Source organism: Procambarus clarkii, chromosome 58 (genome assembly GCF_040958095.1).
Source record: "Procambarus clarkii isolate CNS0578487 chromosome 58, FALCON_Pclarkii_2.0, whole genome shotgun sequence".
Lineage (NCBI taxonomy): Eukaryota > Metazoa > Arthropoda > Malacostraca > Decapoda > Cambaridae > Procambarus > Procambarus clarkii.
In genome coordinates this window covers 28,935,502-28,959,398 of record NC_091207.1, presented here as the reverse complement: position 1 = coordinate 28,959,398, position 23,897 = coordinate 28,935,502, and the positions used below count along the sequence as shown (strand labels likewise).

The window sequence follows — 23,897 nt, the reverse complement described above, 5'->3', positions numbered from 1 at the left end:
ACTGGAGGGCCAAGTACCAAATCTACACAGTAAAATAACAACGTACTGGAGTGAACGATATGGAAGAAAATGTAGAATAGAACCAGTGAAGAGCAGAGGTGCCATAGGCACAATCAGAGAACACTGTATAAACATCAGAGGTCCGCGGTTGTTCAACGTCCTCCCAGCAAGCATAAGAAATATTGCCGGAACAACCGGGGACATTTTCAAGAGGAAACTAGATTTATTCCTCCAAGGAGTGCCGGACCAACCGGGCTGTGGTGGGTATGTGGGCCTGCGGGCCGCTCCAAGCAACAGCCTAGTGGACCAAACTCTCACAAGTCAAGCCTGGCCTCGGGCCGGGCTTGGGGAGTAGAAGAACTCCCAGAACCCCATCAACCAGGTATCCTTTAATGTTAAAAATTGTTCAAATTGAAATAAATATATAACACTGTACAGTACAGTTGTGTTTGCCTGCCACAGCCTGCCACAGCCTTGAGAGCACGGAGCCTCTCTCTACATTGGCGACCCAGTCTGGCTAAACATTGCGGTACAGTAGAACCTCAAGACCAAGGTATTTGTATCTGGTAACTAGTCGAGCAGAGAGCCATCATCCAACTGCATTTTGCGATCGGCCCCACCCCGTCTGGGTGGGTGTCGGTTCAGGATCTTTGTTTTCTCTACTGAGATGACTAAGCATAGTTCCTGACATGTGGACAATACAGAGTTCAGAACATTTTGGGTGTTGGTATACCCATTGGTGTGGATCAGTATATCATCCACATAGCTAATGATGTGTTCGCTGGACCTTCTAGTTACAAAGTTTAAAAGTGCACTGATTAACACATTGAACAGAGTAGGACTGAGGACACCTCCCTGTGGAGTGCCAAGTTCAAAAAATCTCGTTACACTCCTATGCCCATGGAACAGTACAGATGACTTCCTGTTGGATAGATAGCCTCTTATCCACCGTAGAAGCCATCCTCCAACATTTATTTTAGCAAGTTCTCTCAGAATGACGTGTGGGTTAGCAATGTCAAAGGCTGACTTAAGATCTAGGAAAGTGGTGTATGACCTATCAGTATGCAGGGTGAGGAATGTGGTAATACCGTGATGTACACTCTTTCCATGCATAAAGCCATATATCTGGGGAGACAACATATTAATAATTTTGTAAAGGAGACGGTTGAGAACCATCCTCTCAAGACACTTATAGAGATAACTAGTGAGGGAGATTGGGCGAAAAGCACTCGGCTGGTGAGGTTTAGGAATGGGAATAATAACACTGTTGGTCCATGACTTAGGAAGCTCCCCAGTTACATAGCTCATATTATACAATTGAAGAAAGGTATTCCCTGGAACTAGCAGAAGCATATGCAGTATGCCGTCAGTAACTCCATCCTCCCCGGGTGATGTAGCTTTGCCTTTATGTAGAGCAGAATCTAGTTTGTATTCAGTAAAAGCATGTCACAGTCATCCTCTTGATGAAGCATGAAGTCAAGGAGCCTTGCCCTATCAGTATATCTATCATTTAATTCATTCTGCGAGGGTAGAGGAAGACTGTCAAAGCTGGAAGTCGTGGCCCAAGCACCAACAAGCTCATTTGCTCTGTGCAGAGGATTAGGGTACGAGATCTCTGCAGCATTTTTCCCTTTGATCTTGTTGATATCCTTCCATGCCCGACTTAGTGGCGTGTGAGAATTGAGACCACGGACAAAAGTTTCCCAGTCTGTCTGCCTCAGCTCCACCATACGTTCCCTGGCCTTAGCCAGAGCCGCTTGAAAGAGCCGAAGCATTTCAGCAGTGCGGGTCCTTCTACAAGCTAGTCCAATTATTTTGGCAGTGCGTTTTAGTGTCTGCAATTTAGAATCATTATAATAAACATAAGTGCTATGACCAGTGTAATTTGGGTTACGTGGCCTGGACGATGGATCAAGTGATTCTATAAACTGGTTGATAGTACCTGTGAGCTCATTGTTAAAATCTTCAACTGATGAAGGCTCAGATGACTGCACCAATCTGACACATGAGCAACAAGATTGTCTCGTTGATCGATGGGCACAGCCAGCATCTTCCGCTTGAACACTCCACCAGGGAGGATAGAACTGCCAATGCTTACAGTGGCTAATATGGCCAGATGATCAGACGCCATAACTGGCACTATTGACGAGGCGCACACGGTGTGGGAGACGTTGAAACCGAGACATAGATCAGGAATACCTCCGTAGATATGCGTCGGTTCAAGGTCACCCACAATCTGTGCATCATCGTGACTACCTAATAGTGACACTAGTTGCCGTTACGATTACTGAGCTGCGAATTACCAATATTCCTATGTCTAGCGTTATAATCACCTTTAATGATGGTAGGCTCAGTCTGAATACAGATAGGAAGGTCAGCATAATTAAAGTTACAAGGAGTCGATTATTTAGTACATAGTTGTTTTTCTCTTAAACTGGATGATAGAGGGGGAGTCTTTAACGTGATTGGGAATACATACATACATACATCCATACATACATGCATGCGTACATCCATTCATACATGCATACATGCATACATACATACATACATACATACATACATACATACATACATACATGCGTATATAAATACATGCGTATATAAATACATACATACATACATTACATACATACATACATGCATGCGTACATACATACATCCATCCATCTATCCATACATACATACATACATACATACATACATACATACATACATACATACATACATACATACATGCATACATACATACATACATGCATGCGTACATACATACATCCATCCATCTATCCATTCATACATACATACATACATACATACATACATGCATACATCCATCCATCTATCCATTCATACATGCATACATACATACATACATACATACATACATACATACATACATACATGCATGCATGCATACATACATACATACATACATACATACATACATACACGTCCAGTCAGCATATAGCTATTTCGGGACAAAATCCAATACAGTTTATATTGGTGAAACGCCACTGTGATGAGGAGTTGAAATATCACAGGAACTGTAGGTTAATGTGTGACATAAGTGAGGTTAGATGAGGCATCTACAAGCATCAGCTGGAGGCTGATGGAGTGTTGTGGAGGCTGGTGGTACTATGTCCAGATGTTGGAGGGTGGATTTGACTCTCCCACCCTCCCTCCCCCCCCCCCCCCACACATTGACCGCAGTACGTCTAAGGTTACTTTCCACTCTCGCTTACCAAGGGTATAACCCCCGCCCCTCCCAACACACACACATGCATCAGATTCTTAACTTACAATATTTATGATTTACCAATTTATGTTACTACACTGACTGTCAATTTCACAATATTGTATAAACTTTGATGAATCGCTCGTCTATGGGTCATCCAATAATGTTAGCAGACTTCTAGATGTTACCACTGCTAGGTTTAGGCTCGGCTACAAGTACCTCTGGGAGTTTGTAACATATGATGATGTAGATTTGACTAAATGTAAACTCTGTCAGCAGAACTATTCGCATACTTTGCGTCATTATATAATGGAATGTGAAAAATCGCGGAATTTAAAGATAACAACATCAATAGTGTCCATGAAATGTGTAAGTACTTCATTCATAATGATGTGCTGCTCGAAATCTTAGCGAAGTATCCAAAATTTGCTTACTGTAGGTAATGCATACACATGACTGTAAAGCTGCCGCCCAGTTGGGAGAGTGTGGAGCACATGACTGTAAAGCTGCCGCCCAGTTGGGTGGGTGTGCAGCACATGACTGTAAAGCTGCCGCCCAGTTGGGTGGGTGTGGAGCACATGACTGTAAAGCTGCCGCCCAGTTGGGTGGGTGTGGAGCACATGACTGTAAAGCTGCCGCCCAGTTGGGTGGGTGTGGAGCACATGACTGTAAAGCTGCCGCCCAGTTGGGTGGGTGTGGAGCACATGACTGTAAAGCTGCCGCCCAGTTGGGTGGGTGTGGAGCACATGACTGTAAAGCTGCCGCCCAGTTGGGTGGGTGTGGAGCACATGACTGTAAAGCTGCCGCCCAGTTGGGTGGGTGTGGAGCACATGACTGTAAAGCTGCAGCCCAGTTGGGTGGGTGTGCAGCAAGACTAGTAACTGTGTGACTCACCATAAATGTAAAGTGCCTTGTATAGTGACTGTTGTGAGCCTCTTGTTGAATCACTTGTGACACAAAAGATTACTGATGTGTGTATTTGTGGTGGTGATTAAATATGTATGTGTATGTATATATGTATACGTATGAATATGTACATGTATGCATAAGTATGTGTACATTAATAATTTTGTAACTAGCGTCAAAAGATTGTTATTTGCTTAGCTAAATGAACTAGAGGGTTCAGTTCCTGAACCGATTATGTGCCTCTGTAATCCTTTACACCACCGCCCACGGGATGTGTATTATGGGGTGCATAATAAAGAAAGAAAATGAATGGACCGAACCCCACAATTCATTTAGCTAAGCAAGTTACAATCTTAATGAGCTAGTTACAAAATTCACTATAAGTCGTCACATCATAAATGGGTTCGAGATCGACCACAAGTAGTGCATTACATAAATTTATCAGTATTGTGCAGCCTGTGATCCCCGCCTGGCTGGATACTGATACCTAGGTAATTTTCATGTGTCCGGACACCAGCAATAAGGTGGTATTATTTATTTAACTTAAGATATATATATTTTTAAATGTTGTCACATTAACGGCTACATCTTCCTTTCTTCTGACATATAGATTTTTAAGATTAATTAAAATATATGGAAACTAATTATACAATTTATTGGCTGGTGTGCAGGGCTTCACACTCTCAGAGCAAGCCATCAAGTAACTATCAAAACGCATATATCTTCGTTTTCACTTCAGTTATATTTATGACAAAGGATTTTAAATGTAGCCTATATTTCTACCTTTCAGATGACATAAATACTTTCGTTAATTACAATATCTAGATCAAACTAACATTGATTTTCAAAAGGTTGTATATTTTCAATCAATGGAGAGCATCAGCCAAGAAGCCTTCTTTAAAATATGAATATCTTTCCTCACCCAATAAGATCTAATCTCTGAATAAAACGCAAAAAACGACTTGATTGTAACCTATCCACCGCTGCCCATTGGATGGGGGAGAGGGGGTTATGTGTAGGATAAACATATCAATTGTGACACTAGCCCTCCATATATGTAAGTTGCTTAAATTATAAACTGTACTTGTGGTCGGACTCGAGCCCATTGTTGATGTGACAATGTGCATTGACTTTTGTAACTAGCTTATCAAGATTATAACTTGCTTGGCTATATGAATTGTGGGGCTCATTCCCTGAGCCCATTATGTGCCTCTGTAACACTCCACTATCGTCCATAGGATGGGTATGGAGTGCATAATAAATGAACTAAACTAAGCTCTGCCTTTTTGATAACATATACAATTATTAGCTTTATTTGTGAATCTCAATTAATTAAACAATATATCACAGAGCCTGTAGGGTTCGGTGAGATGAGCGAAGAGACATGGGAGATTTTACATAAGTACAGTACATGGTAGTTTAAGTAGCGAACGCATGTCAACGAATAACGAGTATATATAACAAAACCATTGTCCTATGAAGTCGATTTAACTTCCAAACATATATTTTTTAATTAATGTTAAATGTTTTCTGGCTAGTTATGTTAGCTTTTATTAAAAATACGTATTCTACTTGTTAACATTATAATTTAAATTTGTGATAATTTGAGCAGAGAAGTGCGACAACTGGATATGCCAACACACTTTCCAAACAACGATATATCTTGGATAAGTCGCTCCACAACATTGCTGCTTGGACCATCGACTTCCTTTGATGCTACTTATTTCATAATGAAATTATATTAGTTTGGAGTAAATATATGTTTTCTCATGTTCTGCATTCAGCACCCACATTATAGTGAGTAAATATACCATATTACTTCATTACTTAAATAATGCTAAAAGGGTTTGAGTAGCTTTGGGTATTTAGTGCACAGAATCTCCAATAGATGGGGCGAGAGTCGCCCCATCTCTCTCACCCGAGAGAGAGTCGAAACTTAATTTAAAATTGATATATCTTTGTTCTCGAACATGATATATTTCATTTGGTGCAATTATAATAATGTTCATATATCGGTCTTTCTGGATGCATATAAGATTTTAGGCTTTATTAGCGTATCTTTGTTAATTATACAATATATCGGCAAGTGCGTAGGCGTCTGCACTCCATGCCCGACAAGCTACTGAGCGCTACTATAAAAACATATGTATCTTCACTTGAGCTATAAATATGTCTATTGTAATGTATTTAAAATGAAGCTCTTATTTCTATCTTGCTTAAGACTTATAAAACATTTGTGTTTATTAACGAATTTATGTGAAATAAACATTGATCTGAGAGAGAGTTGCTCTGTCGTTCAGTCTGTACGGGGTGGGAGCCCGTAATTTTTAAAATACAATAATCTTCATTAGAAATTTAAATATGTCTATAGTAAAGTGCTTAAAGTGAAGCTTATATGTCTGTCTTTCTTGAGACATATAAAACATATATGTTTACTAACGAATTCACGTGAAATAAACATTGTTCTGAGAGAGAGTTGCTCGGTCGATCGATCTGTCCGGGGTCGGAGCTCGGCTATTATAAAAGTACACGTATCTTCGGTTTAAATTTAAATATGCCCATGGTAAGGTATTTAGAATGAAGCTTATATTTCTATCTTTCTTGTGACATATAAAACTTTTACGTTTATTAAGGAATCTGCGTGAAATAGGCATGGTTCTGAGATGAATGCTGCGGTTTTCGAGCTCGACGCGCGGCAATGGACGCCATATACACATCCAGTGGGTGTTATTGGACCCCATACCCATTTTATGGGTGGTTGGAGCCCCATACCTATTCTATGGGTGGTTGGAGCCCCATACCCATCCTGTGGGTTGTAGTGGACGCCATACTCATCCTGTGGGTGGTATTGGACCCCATACCCTTCCTGTGGGTGGATATGATCCCCATACTCATCCTCTGGGTGGATGTGACCCTCGTACCCATCCTGTGGGTGGTATTGCACCCCTTACTCACCTAACAGGTGGTAGTGGACAATATACCGATCCTGTAGTTGGTATAGTAGACACAATACCATCCTGTTTAGAGTAGTTTACTCCATAGACATTCCAATGAACCATCGTTTTCTGTTAGCGTTCCTACAAAACATCCTTTAAAGATTTGTAAAGCACCAACTATGGTATATAATATTGATTGGTGAAGGACTGTTATTCTATGTAATAATTTATAGTGCTTATTATAATTTACTAAGAACAACTAATATTTCTCAAAACAAAACTACGAACCTTCAATAGGAAGTAGCTGATCTATAATATTCTAAGAGCATGGACAATAGTAGGTAAATTTCACAACCCATGTGGGACCTGAAAAGTACAATTTTCCTTATAATTGAACCAATCACGACTATTCTGCTATCTAGGTTGACGGACGGGTACTGTGAGACGCAAGTTGGTACGTGAGGAAGAGTTTGGGCATTGGAAAAAAAAGTAACTGGGAATATATCACATATTTACTAATTCATATTCAACATATTGACTTTAAGCATTAAGTCATATATGTGCTGTCTTGTGTGAGAACGGGTTGCCGAAAGGAGGGGCAATGAACCCAGGGGTTCAGACGGGACAAGTCCAGAATGAACCGCAGGTCCGCGCAGTCCCGTTTCGGAACCGGAAACAGACGGGAAACCCATCTGAGGGACGACGCCCAAGCGTACCCACTCCAAGACGACTCGACAGAGCGCAGGGAAAGAAACCTGCCCTGCCAGCCCCGACCCCCCAAAGGAGGGAGGGGCTACCCAACGCCACCACAGGCCGCGAGACACGACCCGAAAGGCCCACGAATCGTGGGACCAGGCGCGGGCGAACAGTGCAAGCCGCCCCCCCATCGCCCTGTCAAGGGGGCAAACCGCGAAAGGGCCGGCGACCCTTACGAGACCCTGAACCCTGCACAGCGCAAACACCGCGCCGACCAGACGAGGGAGGGTCCGCAGGAGGAGCCAACCCCGAACCTGACACCAGAGGCCTACCACGACGAGAGGAACCTCGAGCCCAGGCACGACCTTTCCGGGAAGACCCACCCCGGGACCCCCGGAAAACCAACAAGTCCGACATCGGACGACAAGCCTCCGACGCAGCCTGAATAAACTGCGCCACGGCCGACTCCTCAAACAGAAGAGGACAAAAAGGTGAAGAACGCCTAAGAGCCAGAGCCCAAGCAGATTCCACGGAGGAACCCAGCACAGCCTGCCGACACGCGAGACGGGAAGCATAAAACAGGGAAACCGCATCCCGCAAAATCGGCGTGAACAGCTTCAACAAGGCAGCCGACGAACGCGCAGCCAAGGACAAGGTGCCGGACCCCGGGACGGACCCAAGCGTCCCCACATCCTACACGAGCCAATCCGAAGACAGCTCCAGGAGGGAAAAGAACCGCAAGGCCGAAGCCAAAAGGCCCCGGGCGCGCAAGTCCTCTGCAACGAGCACCGCCGAAAGGGAGGGAACCTGCACATGGAGCTGAATAACGCCCACATCGCGGGGAAGGGCAGGGGCAAACAAGCACTCATTCAGGTACTCAAGTTCGCCCCCCAGGAAAACCTGAAGCACCGTGGAAGCTTCCCGCCACTCCAGCGTGCGGGAACGACAGAAGGAATGCCAGGAATCCAGACCAAACAAGGGGCAGTCTGCTAGCCAGGACGACGCCGGAACCTCGTAACGGAGCCAGAAAGGGAACGAAGTCCCAAACCTGAACGTGGTTCCAGACGGTTTGTTGCTCACCAGCTGTCAGGCCGGAGTTGCCATAAAGAGATTATTACCTAATTATTTCAATATGTCCGATTGATTTTTCGTAGTTTTTTTGCTGTAATATTATTGAATAGTGTGTAGTGTGATATATTTATATAATAAAATGAGTGAATCATCGCTGTACAAAAAAATATGGTGTGCATATTGTTGATTCAATTATGTTCATCAAACAGTGAACAAATACTTTATCGGTTATTACACTACATACACAGGTTATATATAGCTATCTGCATGTTTTGTTCACCATAACGAACCACTAAGTTGCTATTATGAGCCAAAAAGTAACGAGGAGTGACCGCCACACACCAGCCAGCCACTCACTCCCTCAACACCTCACTCGCCCACATTCTCCTCCCACCATACTGTTTTTGCTTTTATTAACTATATACAGACGTTATATATAAGTGTCTACATTCGTGTTCACCATAATGAACCAATAAGTTTGTATGCAGAGTGGCAGTGGCAGCCCGCCACTGGCTGCCACTCCCTCCCTCCCTCCCCCCCCCTCACCTGACTTGCCACCATTCTCCTCCCACCATACTGTTTTTGCTTTTATATACAAACATTATATATAAGTATCTACAATTGTGTTCACCATAGAGAACCACTAAGCTAGTATAGTGAGTGCAGTCAATAAAAGGTGGCCACACACAATCAGAAGACAACGCCACCACCCTCCCTCCTCCCTCCATGGAGTACAGCGCTAAATATTACCACAATCCTGCTATTATCAGAACCCTGGTCAGTTTTATCACAGTTAGGGGGCCTTCTGTAATAATAGCATCGCTAAAAAATAGCAAGAACATGTATATTATGGCATTTTTAGGCGATGCTGTGGTCACAAGCTGAACAGCAGTGCTGTGAGCTCATGCTGGGTGAGTCAGGCTTGGTAGCTCACTCGATACTGAGGCCCCTCACACCCGGGAATTTGGCTCACGATTTTTTTTAAAATGGCGTCTGTTTACAAGAGCCCTGATGAAGGTGTGGTGAACCCCATGTATCCATGTGCCGTTTAAATCTTGCGCGGTACTCCAAAGCATCATATGATGCCGAGCGCAATTTACTGCAAGGTGTGGTGAACCCTGTGTATCCATGTGCCGTTTAAATCTTGCGCGGTACTCCAAAGCATCATATGATGCCGAGCGCAATTTACTGCAAGTCAAGTCACTCAAAGCATCATATGATGTCTTGCGCAACTAAAGTCAAAGCATCATATGATGCCTTGCGCAACTAAAGGGTTAAAGCACATCGATAGCTCCAATTGATTGCACCGACAGCTTGATTGGTAATTTAACAAAGATTAATAGGCACAATACAGCATATTGATAGCACATAAGAAAACAGCACAAGACAAGAAGACAAAGTTGTTTGGATTAGTTACATAAGGATTGGGAGATTGGGTAGCACTAGATGCAGTGCAATTTTAAAGTACAAGGTAGGAAACTATGAAGATGAAATTAGGTACTTTTTAGTTTTGTTTTTGAATGAGGCAAAAGTTGAACAGCTTTTCAATTCATTAGAGAGTGAGTTCCATAGACTACGTCCCTTTATTTGCATAGTGTGTTTACACAGATTAAGTTTGACTCTGGGAATATCAAAGAGATATTTTTTTCTGGTGTGGTGATAACGGGTCCTTTTTCATCTGTCCAGGGAGAGTTTCAGTGCAGGGTTTGCATTTAAGAACAGGGTTTTTTAAATGTAACTGACACAAGAGAATGTGTGGAGGTAAGGTAATTATCAAAAGAAGGCACCAAACCGGGAAGGCTATGTAGCACCATCAAAGTGCGAAATAATCAGAGGCCTCTAAATATCACCAAGAATGCCAATACGAGAACAAAAACGCATAAGGAGAACGATATCCAAAGTATCCGATTCACCCAGAATTCTATCGAGGGACAAGTGACCGCGAGGGACGGTCGGAAAGTAAGAGACACGCTTGTCCTTGAAGTCAGGACATTCAACAAGGATATGCACAACTGTAAGAGGGACAACGAACAATAAGGAGCAGGGCGGTGCTCCAATAAGTAACCGTGGGTTAAGCAAGTATGGCCAACCCGCAGCCTTGCCAAAGCAGTTTCCCACCGCCGGTTACCGTGGAAGGAGGAAGGCCACGGGGACACACTACGTTTGAGAGTACGCAGCTTGTTACTAACTACAGAAGACCAACAACCCTGCCAACGAGCAAGGATGGAGGAATGAATAACAGGATAAAAGTCGAAATAAGGAATACCTTTACGGGAGATGGGACAAGAACGGATAGCTTCCTTAGCGGCAGCATCTGCACCATCATTGAAAGAAACACCAATATGGCTGGGAACCCAGCAAAACTCCACTGATTTAAATTTACTAGAAATAAGAAACAGCCAATGTTGAATCTTGATGACCACCGGATGGACAGGATTAAAGGACCCTAGAGCCATGAGGGCACTACGAGAGTCAACTACAACCACAGAGGAGGAATGATAATGAGAAAGCAAGAGACAGAGAGCATAGAGAATAGCATAAAGTTCTACTGTAAAGACGCTAGCCTCCGAAGGGAGGCAACACGTGTAAGTGCAGTCAGGAAAAACAACAGAGTAGCCCACACCGTCCTCAGACTTAGACCCATCGGTAAAGATGGAAATAGAGTGGGAGTGCGAAGAAAAGTGCTCAAGGAAGAGGCTTTTCAGAATCGTAGGAGGGGTAAAGGCTTTAGTAATACAAGTCAAAGACGTACAAAACTTAGGAAGGGGGACTCTCCACAGAGGCAAGGCAGGAACAATATGAGGAGAAACATTAGAAATATAAACCGAAAGAGAATCCTGTAAGCAAGATAACCGGACAGAAAGAGGCAGACGAAGAAGAGGAACAAGAGCTACAGGAGGAGTAAAAGTTAAAGCACGACAGAGGCGAGAGGAAGGATGTTGTAAGGACCTCGCAAGATAGCGAAGACAGTAGCGATCACAGCAGTCCTGAAGAGAGAAAGCCAGTGTGAACATACAAACTGAGGGCGGGAGTCGAACGAATGGCACCAGAGCTGAGACGCAACCCAGTATGGTGCAAAGCATCAAGACGGAGAAGAGTAGAAGGAGAAGCAGAAGAGTATGCAGGGCAACCATAATCGAGTTTAGACAGGACGAGAGAGGAGTGCAAATAGAGGAGCATGTGACTATCCACTCCCCAAGAAGTACGGGACAAAACCTTAAGTAGGTTAAGGGCCTTAGAGCATTCAACTCGGAAGCAAGAGATATGGGTTGACCAAGACAAACGAGTGTCAAAGACCAACCCCAAAAGCTTAGCGGAATCTCTGTACACAGGGGGATGACCATAAAGCAACAAAGAGGGACGAAGAACTACATGCTTCCAAATAAAAGTCATAGCACAAGTCTTAGACGCAGAGAACTTGAAGCCATGATCGGTGGCCCAAGACGACACGGCATCAATCGCAAGTTGAAGCCGCCATTGAAGGAGAGACGAATCATCACCCTGACAGCAAAGGGTAAGATCATCAACATAGAGAGCGGAAAAGATGCCAGAAGGAAGAGAGGAAAGAAAACTGTTGAGGGCAACTAGAAAAAGAGTGGTGCTCAGAACACTACCCTGGGATACACCCTCATACTGCCGAAAAGGGGCAGAGAGGGTAGTACCAAGCAGCACACGAAAGGAACGACGAGTGAGGAAGCTCTGGAGGAAGAGAGGGAGAGTCCCACGAAGGCCAAAAGAATGAAGTTGAGAGAATACGATACCACCAGGTAGTGTCGTAAGCCTTTTCCAGGTCAAAAAGGACGTCAACAACGGAGGTCTTCGCAGCAAAAGCAGTACGAATATAGACCTCCAAGTTCACCAGGACATCCGTTGTGCTGCGGCACGTGCGAAAACCAAATTGAGAAGGGGAGAGGTGGTGATAGTGTTCTGAGAACCACATCAAAAGAACGTTAATCATACGTTCAAAGAGCTTGCAGACACAACTCGTGAGGGCAATAGGGCGGAAGTCCTTGGAGGATGACCCGAGAGACCCTGGTTTCCGAACAGGGAGGACAACAGCATCGAGCCAGTTTTCAGGGACTGGCGACGACTCCCAGACCCGATTGTACAGATTCAGTAAATACTGAGACGTGCACGGAGGGAGATGGTGAAGCATTTCATAATGAATCCATCGGAGCCCGCTGCCGTAGAACCGCAAAGAGCTAGGGCTCAGAGAGAGAGAAGGGATCATTATAGGGAAGGCGAAGATAAGTACAGAAATTTAAAGGATGAGATTCAAGAATAGGCTTACGAAGAAGGAAGGATTGGGGAAGATGAGAACCAGAACTAACAGATAAATGGGAACCCAGTTCGGTCGCGACCTGCAATGGGTCCGCCACAAGAGCACCATGGAGGTGAAGGACCGGTGAGACATCGGGAACGAACTTACCCGCAATCTTGCGGATACACTTCCAGACCAGCGGGAGAGGAGTTTCGGACATAACGGTGGAGACAAAAGACTTCCAGCAAGCACGATTAGCCGCACGGACGGTCCTACGGGCCACTGCACTCGCTTTCCGAAACAAAAGAAAAGACTCAACCGTCTGCCGGCGGTGATGTCTCTTCCAGGCTGCACGCTTACAGCGGACAGCCCAAGCACAGTCCACATTCCACCAGGAAATGCACTTCCGCGTTCCCCGAGAGGATGAGCGAGGAATAGAGTGGAGGGCAGCGTCAAAGACAGTGTCATGAAAAAGAAGGAGGGCGCGAAGGAGAAGCAGAACGGATAGGTCGGAAATAGTAGCACGGAGAGTAAAGAGGCGCAAGTCAGCCTCGGCAAAACGCCACCTAGGGAAGGAGAGAGGAGGGTGAAAAGAGAAAAAAGTAACAAAGATAGGAAAATGGTCACTGCCACAGAGGTCATCAAGGACCCACCACCCGAAATCTAAGGAAAGGGATGACGAGCACAGAGAAAGATCGAGACAAAAAAAGAGAGCGATTCCGAGAGTCCAAATGAGTGGGCTCACCAGAATTAAGAAGGGACAGGGAAGAAGAGAAGATGAAAGGTTCAAGGAGGTGACCCCGGGTGTTTGCACCCCAAAGGGCATGACGACAATTTAAATCACCCAGCAGGAGCACAGCCTCCGGCAAGGAGTCTAGGAGGTGTTTAAGATCGGGAAGAGAAAGTGGGACAGTGGAGGGGGGGGGAGATAAATGGAACAAACCGTGTACCATCTACTCACAAAGACATGGGCAGCAGAAAAGAGGAGAGGCAAGGAAAAAAGTAAGGGGACAAAGGGAACATCAGAGCGGAGCAAGAGAGCAGAAGAATTTATAGGCCCCAGCTGTTGCAGGGGGGGGGGGGGAGAGAGAAAAGAATAGCCACGGAAGTGACCAGGACGAGCACCAAGCATCGGCTCCTGGAGACAGACACAAAGGGGCGAAAACTGTGAAATGAGTAGTTGGAGGTCAAGGAAATTGGCGTAATATCCACAGATGTTCCATTGAAGAATAGACATCGGCAAAGAGAGAGAGGAGAGCAACAGAGAGCAAAGAACAAAGGTGAAGAAGGAATACAACACATTAAAAAGGCACAGGATCAGGATCACCAAAGTCAGGGTTAGGGGGCATGGGTAAACTGAGTAAAGAAGAAGGGAAAGAAATGGGAGGACAGACCAGAGGTGGACGAGCAGGGTCTGGAGGAGAAGGAAGAGGAGGAGGGGCAGAAAGAGGGGAGCGCCCCTCAGCAAGGGCAGTAACCGAGATGGAACTGGGGGCTAAAGAAACCCCCGAGAAAGTGTGGAGTGAGTTTATGTTTAGGATGTTTAGGGATTTAAACAAGGGGGCTGAGTGTTGTCTGAAAGCAAAATCTGTTATTTTTCTGATAGCAGATTTTTGCTAGGTGATGATGGACTTGAGGTGGTTTGCAGTGGTTGAACCCCATGCACAGATACCATAGTTAAGATAGGGATAGATTAGGTTAAAGTGCTTCACACCCCAGTGGTTTATTTACTGAGATGTTGTCTGTATTGACTTATCCTCCTTTCTGCTAGGGTGAATTACGATAACCTGGTCCTTGAATTTCTTTAGGGCAGCAAGGTTTTAGCTTCTGGCCCTAGCAGGCTTATATGATTATCCCTGGCATGGACTGAATTGGGTGGAACTCACAAAGTAACAAGCACCAAAGGGCCATCATAAAAGCCCTCACAGAAAGTATTACACACATTTTTATCACAGGAATGGTTTCTCTTCTACACTAATGTTCATTTGCCATATTAGATGTAATTTTTTATAAAGTGTTTTAACCCTTGTGTGGCTCCGGGCTATTTAGCATTTGTCACCCACAGGCGCATACTAAATAAAAAAAAAAAAAAAAAATTTCTTCCTAACCTGTAAAGTCGTGTTCCCTGATCACCGGGGAGGGGGGGACAAAAATCAATTGTACTTACCAGCAACGTAATAGCGCCGACAAGATGGCGATGACGTCACTATTTGCATGTTCGCTCATGTATGGTGCATCCCAGAGGCGTCGCGCGCGGTCTTCAAGCAGCCAGAGTTCCCACGAATTTATTTTCGCGTCATTATTTACAGTGTCTAGGCCTATTTTATTAGCAATATTAGTCACTAATTGTGTTGCACATAATGTTACATCACAGTCATTATCAATAAATGTTGCATACATCGAGTATACACATGTGCACACAAATGTTTTCCATTACGCCATTATACTATGTAATCACAATGTTCATTATTATATGTACACACAAGCACACACTATGTACAGGTTTTTGCACTATTATTGCACATTTAGAATTCTTGGAGCGAGTGATAGTCGTTGAAGCAGTCGACAGCACACAATGGAACTGCACACGCTTCACACCATGTTTGCACCATTTTACGTTTCTGTTCTCTCCTTTTTGTTGTTTTACATACTAGGCATTCACGCTGGCCTATTGCACGCTTTCCAGCTGGTGGCAAATGTTTTAGTCTGTGTTGCTGAAAGGCCTCCATGTGAGCGAGCCTGGGTGTTGCAGCATGCTGCAACACTGGGTTCATGATTGGTCTTTGTATGCCAGGGACATCTTTACCAAACTTTGCTAATAACTGTGTTGCAAGTGTAAAAGCAAATGCACGGAAACTAGGTTTACGTCCAGTTTTCACCAGATATATATTATAGTAGTTCAACATGCTCATGTCAACAAGATGGAAAAACACTTTTTTCGTCCATTTCAATGTTTTCTGCACACACTCGATAGTGCCAACCATCATGTCAGCCTTATCAATCAAACGCATGTTGATATTGTAGTCAAGAATACAATCTGGCTTATATACTGGTTCTTTCGTTATATGGTGCACCTTGCCACTGTTTAACATTGTACCCTCATGAACGGTTGTCAGCAGGTTCACTTCTCTCTTGTCTTTCCACTGTACCGAGAGTATTTGATCACATTTCCATAGCTGGCACTCACCAACTGCAAGTCCACCGTCAAACACTGGCATTTCCCTTCTTCGTGCCTTTACTGTGCCAACCAATCCGGTTCTATTTTCAATCAAGAACCTAGCTAGCAATGGACTTGTATAGTTATTATCTGTGTATAAGATGTGGCCCTTGTTCATCCATGGTGCCATCAGTGACTTCACCACACTACCCGAGAAACCATGTTCATAGTTACCGGGAATATCTACAATCGCTAGCTGAATACAGAATCATGTGCAACACGTATCCTGTTTCACAGTCACACAGTACAAAGAATTTCAATCCAAATCTGTTTTGTTTGGAGGGAATATACTGCTTGAATGAAACATGTCCTTTGAAAAGTACAAGGGATTCGTCAATCACCAGCTTCTGTGCTGGTACGTAAAACTCTCTGAATTTTCCAATCACTTCATTCATATAGTGCCTCACTCGCCAAAGTCTATCATCCTCTGCTCGGTCCTCATTACTTGCAAACTGCACACCTGTGGAGTATCTGAAACCTGTCTCGGACATATATTTCCCGAAGAAAGGGGTTGGAATAGTCAAATCTTTGCTCCAGTAATCTGTGATAGCGTGTTTGACACAGTGCTTCATCAACATACATATTGCTAAAAACACATACATTTCACCTACAGTGGTGGTTTTCCAACATTGCAATCGTGAAAATTCTGTTATTTCTCTTCTAATGAGATGAGCCGCATGAAGGTTCGTTTGGTGTACAATATATTCCATGAGCGGCTCATCATAGAATGCTGTAAAATAATCCAATTCACTCATATCCTCTCCGATATCAGGGAAAAGCTCTGTAATCCCAACGTCTTTATTGTCAAAGGCAGGAATTCGAGGAATAAAACCAGCACCATCACGCCACACTAGTACACCTGGTGTCCTGCGAGACGCAGGGGACACAACAGGGGCACGATGGCGAGGAAGCGATGCACACCGTGGACCAGGAGCTGAAGCCCGTCTACGCACAGTACGGCCGCTACGTGCACGTGAGGTGGAAGCACGTGAACATGAGGCTCTTGGTGCCTCATGTTGTTTCATGTGGTGGCGCTTGGCTGGGCGAGACGCTGCTGACGCGACAAATTCTTGCCCAGTAACACCACTGGTACTGGCACCAGGCTCGGTAACACTGTATTCTGATTCCACTTCACTAAAACCAGAAAAAAGAGTCACCTTCCTCTGACTCATCACCGAAAATATCCTCAGACTCTAAATAAGCACAGGAACTATGTGGTCGAGGGTGGATTGGAGTAGACACTGGGCGAGGAGGCATGGGTAAGCGTATAGGCCTCGCCATGGGAGGTGGCTGCATCTCATTTTCACTGTCCGTGCTATTATCATCGGTCAATTGTGTGTAGTCTTTATCAATGTCGGAGTCATCAAAATCACTTTCCTCACCATCAGAAAATAATTCACTGGTTATTTGCTCTTGGATGAGTGATTGCGTGGTGCGCATCCGGAAAGCGTTCGGCCGTGCGCTCGACATGGTGGCTGCTGGGTAACTGATGCCTCCCATGCGATGGTAGCGTGAGCTGGATTTTTTTACAAAATGGCGACAGTTTACTATAGCCCCTGGGCAGCGTATGGAGGCCCCCTTTACCCCGCAGGCCTTTCAAATCTTGGGCGGTACTCCAATACATCATATGATGTGGAGCGCAAGTTACTGCAAGTTACTCAACACATCATATGATGTGTTGCACAATTAAAATGTTAAATACACTGATATTTTCTGTTGTATGAATTCTTATGTGCTGTGTTAGGGATTCTTTTCGAAGAAAGTCTTTCTGACACACTGAACATTTATATGCTTTCTCTCGTGTATGAATCTTTATGTGCCTTATTAAATCTGATTTTGTTTTAAAGCCTACTAGACACATTGAACATTTATATGGTCTCTCTCCAGTATGAATCATAATGTGCCTAATTAGACTTTTTTTTTGTGTGAAATCTTTAAGACACACTGAACATTTATATGGGTTCTCTCCAGTATGAATCTTTATGTGATTTATTAGATCTGATTTCTCTGTGAAGTTTATTAGACATGTTGAACACTTATATTGGGTCTCTCTTGTATGAATATTCATGTGATTTCTTAGATCTGATTTCTTTGTGAAGTCTTTTAGACATATTGAACATTTACATGGTTTCTCTCCACTATCAATCATAATGTGCTCTGTTAGATTTGATTTCTGCATACACAATGAACAATGACATTTTTCTCCTGTATGCCTTAGGTGCTGCATTAGGTCTGATTTTTGTGTAACGTCATTTTGAGGCTCTGAAAACTTATTTTTCTCTCTTTTATGAATCCTCATGTGCTTTGTAAGATGTGATTTTCGTTTAAAGTCTTTTAGACACACTGAACACTGATATGGTTTCTCTCCTGTATGATTCCTCATGTGCATTGTAAGACCTCGTCTTGCTGTAAAATCTTTTTGACATACTGAACACTGATATGGTTTCTCTCCTGTATGAGTCCTCATGTGCACTGCAAGCTGTGTTCTTCGTCTAAAATCTTTTTGACATACTGAACACTGATATGGTTTCTCTCCTGTATGAATCATCATGTGCACTGTAAGATGTGATTTGTGTATAAAGTCTTTTAGACACACTGAACACTGATGTGGTTTCTCTCCTGTATGAATCCTCATGTGCATTATAAGACGTCCTTTGTTTATAAAGTCTTTTAGACATACTGAACATTGATATAGTTTCTCTCCGGTATGAATCCTCATGTGATCTGTTAGAAATGATTTCTTGGTAAATTCTTTTTGACACACTGAACACTGATGTAGTTTCTCTGCTGAGTGAAGACTCATATTTAACTTTTTATATTCTTGAAAGGAATTTTAGACAATGAATGCTAACATGAATGCATGTCCATAAAATTCTCTTATGCTTTTATGATATTTTTAGCTATACTGTTTTAGGCACTTAAGACAAGTTTTTTATTTTAAAATATATTCCTGCACAAATTACAATGTATTGATGTGAAAAGTCATGTTGGTCTAGAAATCCAAAGTATTTTCCCGATTTAAATGTTCTGTATTTTATTGCTAAATTTATGTAGCTATTGATAATTCTTATTTCTCTGCTGATGTAATGACAGACATTATATATTAAATAATTAAATTTTACTGTCAGTAAATATTGTAAGTTAAATGTAATTCTGTTAAGTAATGTAATTGTGAGAGTGAGCATGTAGTGCCACTGCATCTAGTGCCTGTATTTACAACAATTATTTGACATGATATAACTATGTTCTTACATGCCTTCAACTCCTCAGGAGGATGCCTGAATCTTGTCAAGGATGAAGGTGTGTGAGGTGTCCATCACCTTCAATGTGTGGTATTAATCTCAGTATTACTCTTTTTACAGAGAGCTGTTTAAATTCAGAAGTGATAATTGATTACTGTATATGGTAGTAGTATGTCCTCTTATATGTGTAAAATAAACATGTAATTCACAAATCTAAACATTGTTTGAATCCTTAAAATCAAAATAATTGTTGGTATTTAATTAGAATTCCATCTCATATTTTAATAACTATTTTATGTTTAAAGAGTTTCCTACTATAAATTCCGTAAATACCTGTCCCTTCCCCCCAACCTTCAGTCTTGTTTCCTTTTAAATATTAGAGAAAGGTCTTAATATTCTCTATTTGTGATGTGACTTCTTTCTTGCACAAGTTCTTGAATATTACTAAATTAATCTTTGCACCTAGAGAATTCAATTCAATCCCTGGTTGCAATCCTTTTACCATGGCATGGTGTAGTTGTTTAAGGCGTTTGCTTTAGAGTACCCAGAGCATAGGTTCAAATCCTCCTCACGGCTCCTGATTTTCTCAAATTAACACTTTGCTGGATTTTCCACTTGGAATTACGGGCGTTTTGCTTAACCGCTTGTCGGATCACGACGTAAATTTACGGACCGTGTTTTATATTGGGTATTTACTACTCGATCGACTTGGGGTTTGTATGAATATGTTTGCCAATAAATTTTCGTTTTCTCTAATAGGCACAGTGCCTATTTGAGAAAACGGCAATGTATTGTAACTTAGAGGAGAGACTATTGAGTTGGTGACAACGAGGGTAATCGCCCACTTCACACACTCTTGTGTTGGCCGCGATCATGATTCTACATTTATATGCATATGTCTGTGTAGAGACTTTTATTCCGAACACTATACAAACAAAAAAAACGGTGTGAATCAAGTTTAAACTTGAAAAAACATGAGCAAAGTAAAAACTTTTTACGCTCACGGGTACAAACACTCGTAAGATTTGCGTAAGATTTTATTCGCCGCAAATTTATTTGACGCTCTGTTGGCCAATTCTACCCATGTTCTTATAGAACTTTCTATTGCGAACACATTGCTATAAAAATGAAATACGTAGCTCAAGAAATATTGTCAGGACAGTGAAATAAGTATAAACTTTCAAAGCGCTGCATCACAACAGTGTCGTCGGTGCTGAAATCACGGCTAACGCTTCGCCCAGTTCCCACACTCGTGGGGAACATAATTAGACATTGATAGGCATATGTCTGGGTGGGGAATTTTATTGCGAGTTCAGTGATATCAAAATAAGCGCTGTAGGATGACTGTGAGGCTGGCAACAAACGAAAGAGTATGAACATTTACTTCCTGTTTGGGTGTCACGGCGAGTCATCTTCGTGTTTGTTTACTTCGTGGTGGGATAGCAAATGCTTTGGTGACATTTTATGCATATGATCTTGTAGAGAATTTTATTGCCAACGCATTGATACCAAAATGAAAAACGTAGCTCGAGAATTGATGTTAAGAGCGTGAAAAGATTATACACTTTTGTGTGTTTACGCTTGAGCGCCCAGAACGCCGCGCGCACAACCCGCTATTTTTTCCAGCTAGTGCCGCGCGCACTAAAGTGTTAATCTTTGTTAAAGATGCTTATCACTTTAACTACAGGACAAGCAATATTGTGTTACTTCGTGGCGGCTAGCATAAAGCAGTCAGGTAATAAGGTGCTACCTCTACTGTCAATACTTGACTCTGAAGGTCAAATAAGCTACAAAAAAAAAAAAAACACTCTCTTTGATTCAAATATATAGCAAGTGGATTACTTATTAAGACATAAAAGAGAATGTAAACTTTGACTGTGTAAATCAGTAATGTTACTGATTCCTAGATGCAAAGAAAATATTAGTAATTTATCTATTAATATTAGAGAATATGTTACTTCCTATATATTATAGAAAAGTTTGTGTTATTTCAAATACAGTACAGCAGCAGTAGCATAAGGGTCAAGAACAATGGGCCCTTGTGTAGTTTGACATGTATTTACTATTTGTGCCTGCAGAACTGAGCTATTAGCTCTTGGACCCACCTTTCTAACCAATCTATTGTTCCTCTATTATATCTATTATATATATTTCTCTCTAACACACATACGCGTGAAATTACCTAAGTGTAATAGTTAATTTACATAATGAAATGTTTTCTCACAAAATACAATGGTTCAAATGTATACAGAATTTATACAGCATATACAATACAATATTAATAAACACTCAGTTCATAAAACATATGAAACACCAAATTTGAATTTCAACACTTTTATTTTATCGTTGCACCATGCAGAATGAGAGTTAGATATTGCATGTGTAGTGTTTCAGATGAAAGTGTGTTTACTGTAATGGGTGACAACTTTGAACATGACAATATACAAAAATGGAGTAAACTCCCATCCTCAGGCTGTTGAAATTGTGCTAAAGACACAAAATGCTGCCACTGTACTTGCAGTATTTGTTACATTGATGTGCTTCATGACACGGCTGACACGATCATGTATGCAGTGTTTCTGACACATGAGCGCTAATGCCAGTGGGTGGCATTAGACATACAGGACACTGCAGATGTAATTCTTCAAGTGATAACAGGAGCTGCAAAAGAAAAGAATGAGAGATCAGCGGGGCTTTAAGGGGGCGTCTGGTTATTATAATGAAAGTTGTTCAATGTCAACCAATATTATTTTTCTAGTTGTATATGAAAAGTGCTTAAATTGTCCCAAGTTTCAGTACTGCAGCGTAAATAGAAAGGGAGTTTTTTTTTGTTTTTTGTTTTTTGAACGTTTTTTACACATTTTCAAGTCCACACTTCAGAACACACGTTTCAGATAAAATTATTCTGTGACACTTTTCTGACACATTAGCATATAATAAAGGATTTGGGGATTTAGAATTTCCAAAACATCTTTAGTTTTCCTAATACAAATGTTCAAAGTTCCCCAAAATTTTTTTGCAAATATGGCATGTTTATTGCTATTATAAAATCAATAAATGAACTTAGAGAAAAATGAAAGCCCCCCAATGTAAAGACATGCCCTCCACATATACTGTGTAAGTTTCATGTAAATTGAATAAAAAAAGAATGAGTTTTGTAAACGTTTGTGTCAATTGAAAAAAAAACAGAAATGAATAAAGTCTAAGGTTCTAAAATCTGTGGCTGGGGTTGACATCAACCAATTTTCTCCAAAATAGGCATCCTTACAGATAGGCTTACGTACAGTCAGGTGTGTAAGTTTGATGCAAATCGCCCCAAAAAAAATGAAAAAAAAAAATATTTAAAAAAAAAAAAAGAAAAAAAAATCCTTTTTTTTTTTTTTCCTTAAAATTTTTTTCCAATTAAACTAATAATAATATTTGTTTAATATATGCTATTGTGATAGCAAAGAGTTGTAGTTATGATTTCAGTTGACACTTTTGATTGATAATCGATTTTGACCATTTTTGCATAATTTTCACAACTACTTCAATATTTTTTTTCTCCCTTCCTGTTTATGCTACAATGCTGAAACTTGGACCAGATGAAACACTTTTCATATAGAACTTGTCAAAAAAGTTTGATTGAAATCGAATGAGTTTTCATTTTTGCATTTTTGGACCCAGATGCCAACCAGACGCCCCCTTAAGTCAACTAATACAAAACATCTGACATTTGGTAAAAATTTCCTAAAAGGAATTTTGTATATAAACTTGTATATACAGTGGAAACTCAATTCAACTAACCTCGATTTGGTGAATCTCCGGTTGGAACGCACAGTTTCCAGGCCGGATTTACTCACCTGATTCAATGAACAAGAGTTCGCTAGAGAAAGCGGATGTATGGATTTGCTTTGGATAGAGGAACAGTTCAGAGATTGGTGGAAAAGTTATGATATGATGGTGTCCCATCATATCATAAGTTAAAATTAATTAATCCTGTTGTGAAATCAGCCCATAGAGCATAGGCAATATAAGGCAGTCGGGCTAGACAAACGGTCTACACAGTGAGGCTAGATATTATCAGTTTAGACAGACTGTTAGGCTTAACATGCTGTCTAGCTAAACAAACTGGGTGTAGACAGATTGTCAGGCTAGACAAACTGGGTGTAGACAGATTGTCAGGCTAGACAAACTGGGTGTAGACAGATTGTCAGGCTAGACAAACTGGGTGTAGACAGATTGTCAGGCTAGACAAACTGGGTGTAGACAGATTGTCAGACTAGACAAACTGGGTAATTACCTAAGTGTAGTTACAGGATGAGAGCTACGCTCGTGGTGTCCCGTCTTC

General features: G+C 42.0%; 1 protein-coding gene across 5 annotated transcripts in view; it reads right to left on the bottom strand.

Annotated features, from left to right (window-relative positions):
• LOC123767960 (zinc finger protein 271-like) overlaps window positions 1-23,897 on the bottom strand; it is a 189,521-nt gene that overhangs the window by 56,574 nt on the left and 109,050 nt on the right. For 4 of the 5 annotated variants that reach the window (XM_069306712.1, XM_069306714.1, XM_069306711.1 and 1 more), the window contains exon 2: window positions 15,276-22,228. In XM_069306712.1, coding sequence (XP_069162813.1) covers window positions 17,992-19,128 — 1,137 coding nt within the window. In that variant the 5' untranslated portion in view covers window positions 19,129-22,228 and the 3' untranslated portion in view covers window positions 15,276-17,991. Of the gene's footprint in view, window positions 1-15,275; window positions 22,229-23,897 lie in introns of those variants that run through there. The other variant, XM_069306715.1, reaches the window with a different exon arrangement.